General features: G+C 41.6%; 1 protein-coding gene across 10 annotated transcripts; it reads right to left on the reverse strand.

Annotated features, from left to right (window-relative positions):
- Positions 1-444: 444 nt before the first annotated feature.
- On the reverse strand, positions 445-5,062 carry LOC127301989 (retrovirus-related Pol polyprotein from transposon TNT 1-94). 10 transcript variants are annotated; one of them, XR_011745521.1, is made up of 5 exons: positions 3,958-4,097; positions 2,717-3,661; positions 2,344-2,478; positions 1,962-2,174; positions 445-1,819 (listed from the first exon to the last, which is right to left on the reverse strand). XR_011745521.1 is itself a non-coding variant. In XM_071820309.1 (4 exons), exons 1-4 carry the CDS (start codon positions 3,973-3,975, stop codon positions 840-842), a joined length of 1,479 nt encoding a protein of 492 aa, XP_071676410.1. In that variant the 5' UTR covers positions 3,976-4,097; the 3' UTR covers positions 445-839. The 10 variants fall into 10 exon arrangements, 3 of the variants coding, with proteins under 3 accessions (XP_071676410.1, XP_071676409.1, XP_051188275.1); XR_011745523.1 differs by lacking the exon at positions 1,962-2,174 and having other exon boundaries at positions 445-1,536; XR_011745522.1 differs by lacking the exon at positions 1,962-2,174.
- Between the last annotated feature and the right edge of the window lie 212 nt (positions 5,063-5,274).

The following is a 5,274-nucleotide window of genomic DNA, read 5'->3' on the forward strand; positions in this document are numbered from 1 at the left end:
GTGCCTACGGCTGTGACCTGTGATCAGCACTGGAGGGGCAGGCCGGATCAGCACTCCATTTCAGAGCTGCGTCATGTTCATCGTGACCACTGCAGCTAGCTAGCGGTCCAAATTATAGGGCGGTCAAATCTCTGCTGGCGCCATTGCACGCGGAAGTGCAAGAAAAGTTTTGCTGCACAGGCCGGATGCACCCGAACCAGCCTTTCTGTTGTTGAATCTTGAATGCAGTCCTACGTCCGAGTATGAGCCTATCAGCCTTCGAAATATGGCGCCTGTAGACCTCGTGTCACAGACGTGGGTGCAACCGCTCCATGTGCATATATATGCTTCAGTGACACTTTACTTCTTCTTCTTTTTTTTTTTTTTTTGCGAATGTTGAAATCCCTCAAAGAAACACTCGAATTTAGAGGTAAATCAAATAGGATTTAGAAGAGGAGTTCACGGTTGCACTAAAACAGAGAACTGGAGCATCATCTAGAGCTCCGTCTCTTTCTTCTCTTATCTCTTCATTCTTTTTACACTCTTGTCCTCCTATCATTTATAATTTACACTTCAGTACACAACCATACAAAATATAGATTACAACTTTTATATTCAACACTCCCCCTCAAGATGGGGCAAACACATTATATAACCCCATCTTGCTACATAATCTAGAAAACACTTTTTCAGCTAGACCTTTGGTTGGAATATCAGCTATTTGGTTTGAAGAGTTCACATAAGGCATACATATTATTCCTCGGTCAAGTTTTTCTTTGATGAAATGCCGGTCAATTTCTATGTGCTTTGTTCTATCATGTTGAACCGGGTTATGTGCTATATCTAGTGCAGCCTTATTATCACAGTACACCATCATTGGTTTTACCTGAAATAGACCCAACTCCATCAGCATAATTTTTAGCCATAAGACTTCACATACTCCATGAGCCATAGCTCTAAATTCCGCTTCTGCAGTAGACCTTGCAACAACATTTTGTTTCTTACTACGCCAAGTAACTATGTTTCCTCCAACAAACGTACAATATCCCGATGTAGACCTTCTATCATCTAATGAACCAGCCCAATCCGCATCAGTATAACATTCTATTTGCAAGTTGCCACTTGACTTATACAATAAACCTTGACCTGGACACCCCTTTAAATACCGAATGATTCGATATACTGCATCCATGTGGTGAGTTTTAGGATTGTGCATAAACTGGCTCACCACACTTACGGCAAAAGCTATATCAGGACGAGTATGTGATAAATAGATCAAACGACCAACAAGTCTCTGATATTGCTCTCGGTCGACAGGTTCCCCTGACTCACTAGTCAATCTATGGTTTTGTTCAATTGGTGTTAATGCCGCACGACACCCAGACATACCAGTTTCTGACAAAAGATCTAGCACATATTTTCTTTGAGATAAATAGATACCTCTTGGGCTTCGCGAGACTTCAATTCCAAGGAAGTACCTCATTTCTCCTAGATCCTTGACTTCAAACTCATTCTTCAAATGTTGCTTCACTTTTTCAATACCTTGACTATCATCTCCTGTAATAACAATATCATCAACATAGACAATTAATATCGTCAGTTTTCCCGCACATCTTTTATAAAATAAAGTGTGGTCAGCATTGCTCTGTCTGAAACCCAATTTCAACATAGCTTTTCTAAATCGATCAAACCATGCACGAGGAGATTGTTTCAGACCATACAATGAACGACGGAGTTTCAAGAGCTTTCCTTCAGTTTGTACTGTGCTAAAACCAGGTGGTATATGCATATAAATTTCCTCCTGGAGGTCTCCATGTAAGAATGCATTTTTTACATCCATCTGAAATAATTTCCAGCCAAGATTAGCTGCACAAGATATCAAAGTTCTTACTGTGTTCATTTTTGCTACAGGGGCAAATGTTTCCTCATAATCGATGCCATAAGTCTGTGTGTAGCCTTTGGCCACCAAACGAGCTTTATACCTCTCTATTTCACCTTCAGGGTTATACTTGATAGTATAAACCCATTTGCATCCGATCGGTTCCTTGCCCTTTGGCCATTCTACCAATTGCCATGTATTATTCTTTTCTAAAGCAGACATTTCCTCCAACATTGCTGCCTTCCATTTAGGATCATTCAATGCATCCTTCCAATCTTTAGGTAGTGATGTAGAATCCAAGGATGCAAGAAAGCTCCTAAAAGAGGAAGTACATCTATCATACGAAACAACTTTTGCAAGATCATGTTTATACCCTACACAGTCCTTTAGGCGTGCAGGTACATCAACTATTCTTCTTTTCTTTCTTAAGGCAATTGGTTCATCATTTATTTGAGTATTAGAGGATGGTATATGGGTTTCGTTACCTTCAGTAGCACCCTCATCATGGGCGATTTCTTCACTTGTTGGTGTCTCCTCTAGTACTTGTAGTCGGTTAACAACTCCTTCATTAACATCTTGAGGTACACCTTCTCCATCATATGTTTCCATCTCCTCTTGACCTGAAATATTTTCATACACTTCGGGTATTAATTCATTATCACCTTCTTCATTTGTATTCATAATTTTCTCGCCCTCTGTTTCACCGGTTGAGCGTATAATATCCCCAATAGGTACCATTACAGTGCCCCCGTCATTGTTCTCTTTTATGAGATTCTCCCCCTTGCTACATGTATCCCTGTAGTTTTCTTTTAAGGGATAGAATGGTTCTTTTTCATGAAAGGTAACGTCCATACTCACAAAGAATTTCCTTTCCGCAGGAGACCAGCACCGATACCCCTTTTTTGTGGGAGAATAGCCCACAAAGATACATTTGACGGCTCTTGGATCAAGTTTTCCCGCTGAACTCCTGTAATCATGAACAAAACAGGTACATCCAAATATTTTTGGTGGCACAATAAATGAGTTAGAACCATGCAAACATTCAATTGGAGTCTTATGCCCCAGAACTCTAGAAGGCATACGGTTTATTAGATAAGCAGCAGTTTTAACTGCTTCACCCCAAAGAAATTTTGGCACATTCATCATAAACATGAGAGCCCGAGCAACTTCCAGTAAATGTCTATTCTTTCTCTCGGCTACCCCATTTTGTTCTGCCGTACTCACACATGTGGTTTGATGTATAATACCATAAGTAGACAAGAAGTTACTAAATTCACCATTGACATATTCAGTACCATTATCGGAGCGTAATATTTTCACATTCATGCCATACTGGTTACGCACCATATTAAAAAAATCTTTGAATGCAGGCAGAACTTCAGACTTATGCTTTAGGAGGTACAACCATGTGCACCTACTAAAACCATCGATGAATGTCACATAATATCTATCCCCTGTGAGGGCAGTTACAACTGATGGACCCCATACATCCGAATGCACCACATCAAAAGGTATCTTACTTCTATCATTAGTGCTAGGATAATTGGTTCTGGTGTGTTTAGCCAGTTCACACACATCACACAAAAGCTTGTCCTTACGAGAATTTTTAGCTTGAGATGGAAACATACGACTAAGGGCTTGGAACGACAAATGCCCTAGTCTATAATGCATTAGTAGCAATTCATCCGTAGCCAAACTATTCATCATACTGAGCGCATATGGAGATGGAGACGGATCATTGGTAAGGTAGTAGAGGCCGTCGTGCTCAATTCCAGTCCCAAGATTTCTTCTTGTCTTCAGATCCTGAAATGTACACGAGTAAGGGTCGAAGGATGCCCGACAATTACGTGACTTTGTAATTGAGCTAACCGACAAGAGGTCCACTGGGAAATTAGGGACATGCAATACTGGATTTAAGGATAGAGTTGGGGTACAATTAATGTTCCCATAACCCATTATGGGAGCTGAAGATCCATCAGCTATACGTACCCTATCCCTTCCAGAACAAGGGGTATATGATGAAAAATTCTTAGATGAGCCTGTCATGTGATTTGTGGCCCCTGAATCAATTATCCAGGATGTTAAAAAATTATTCGTACCTTTCCCAGAATGAGCATGAGTAGGACCTTCTATAGTATTCGCCATAAGTTTGCCCTTAAATTCTTCAAGTGCTTGTGCTGTTACAGCTGGACGTTCTCCCTCGGATAATGTAAGATGAGCTCGATCAGGCCTTCTTGTATTACTACCACCGCTAGTGAATCTATTAATTTTTTTTGGTTGCCACCCAGGAGGGTAACCAATTAGATCAAAACAACTCTTCTTCAAATGGCCTGGTTGTTTACAGTGGTCACAGAACATCCCAGGCTTTCTCCTGTAGTAGAATCTAGTAGCATTTGCTTGTTGATTTCTTGAAGTACCATGAGACAGAACTTGGTTAACTGAAGATAGCGCAGCTCTGCCATCATTCGCTTGTGGAGCTGTGCTCTGATTTGCCAACCTTGTTTCCTCCTCAAGTATACTAGAAATGGTCTGGTCCAGTGTAGGCCAATCTGGTGTGGCTTGTATGAGCTGGGAACGGAGATTAAACTCAGAGTTCAGGCCATCAAGAAAAGTCTGAACCAACAATGGTTCAAACCACTCACGAAGGAGTGAAACATCCCTGGGATCATGTGCTTTAAATGGTCTAAAATACTCGAGGTCTCTATACAGCTTCTTGATTTCTCCTGCATATTCAGTTACTGTCTTCTGCTCTTGCTTGATATGTCTGAGTTCATGGAAAATCCTACTGACCTGCATCTTGTTTGATTTCCCCGAAAACTGTTTCTCAATGCTTGCCCACACCTCAGCTGCAGACTGAAGCCCTTCAACTTGTTCCCGCACGGTCTTCTCCATCGAACCAAGCAACCACACCATGACTCGCTTCTGCTGTTGGTCCCATTGATCTTGTGGGACTTCTCCTGGCCTTTTCTCATCTTCTCTCAGAAATTTCTCCAGACCATGTGCCTCAAGGATCAACAAAGCATTCCGGGACCAGCTAAAGAAATCACCCGGACCGGTCAACCTGACCGGATTTGGTTCTAAATTCTTCAGTACATCAGAACCACTAATTGTCTTCGTTTGTGCCTGCTCTAGCAGCTGAGTCATCATCCTCTGCATGCTTTCAACGAGTTTCTCCACACCTGATTCCTTGTTAGGTTCTCCCATGGTTCAGTTTAGAAACTACAGTAGCTTCACAAAAAAACTTACAGACCAAACACTACCTCTTCAAAGCTTCAGACAAAACTCAGCAACCAACCAGAACAACAATCCCAACTCCTCTCCAGCGAGTAAGCACAAATAAAGAAATCTCAATTCACAAGACCTGGGCAGGGACTAAACGGACCTGTACCTGAGATGGCCACGGTCAGATTGAGAGC

This window comes from Lolium perenne, chromosome 5, assembly GCF_019359855.2.
Source record: "Lolium perenne isolate Kyuss_39 chromosome 5, Kyuss_2.0, whole genome shotgun sequence".
NCBI lineage: Eukaryota > Viridiplantae > Streptophyta > Magnoliopsida > Poales > Poaceae > Lolium > Lolium perenne.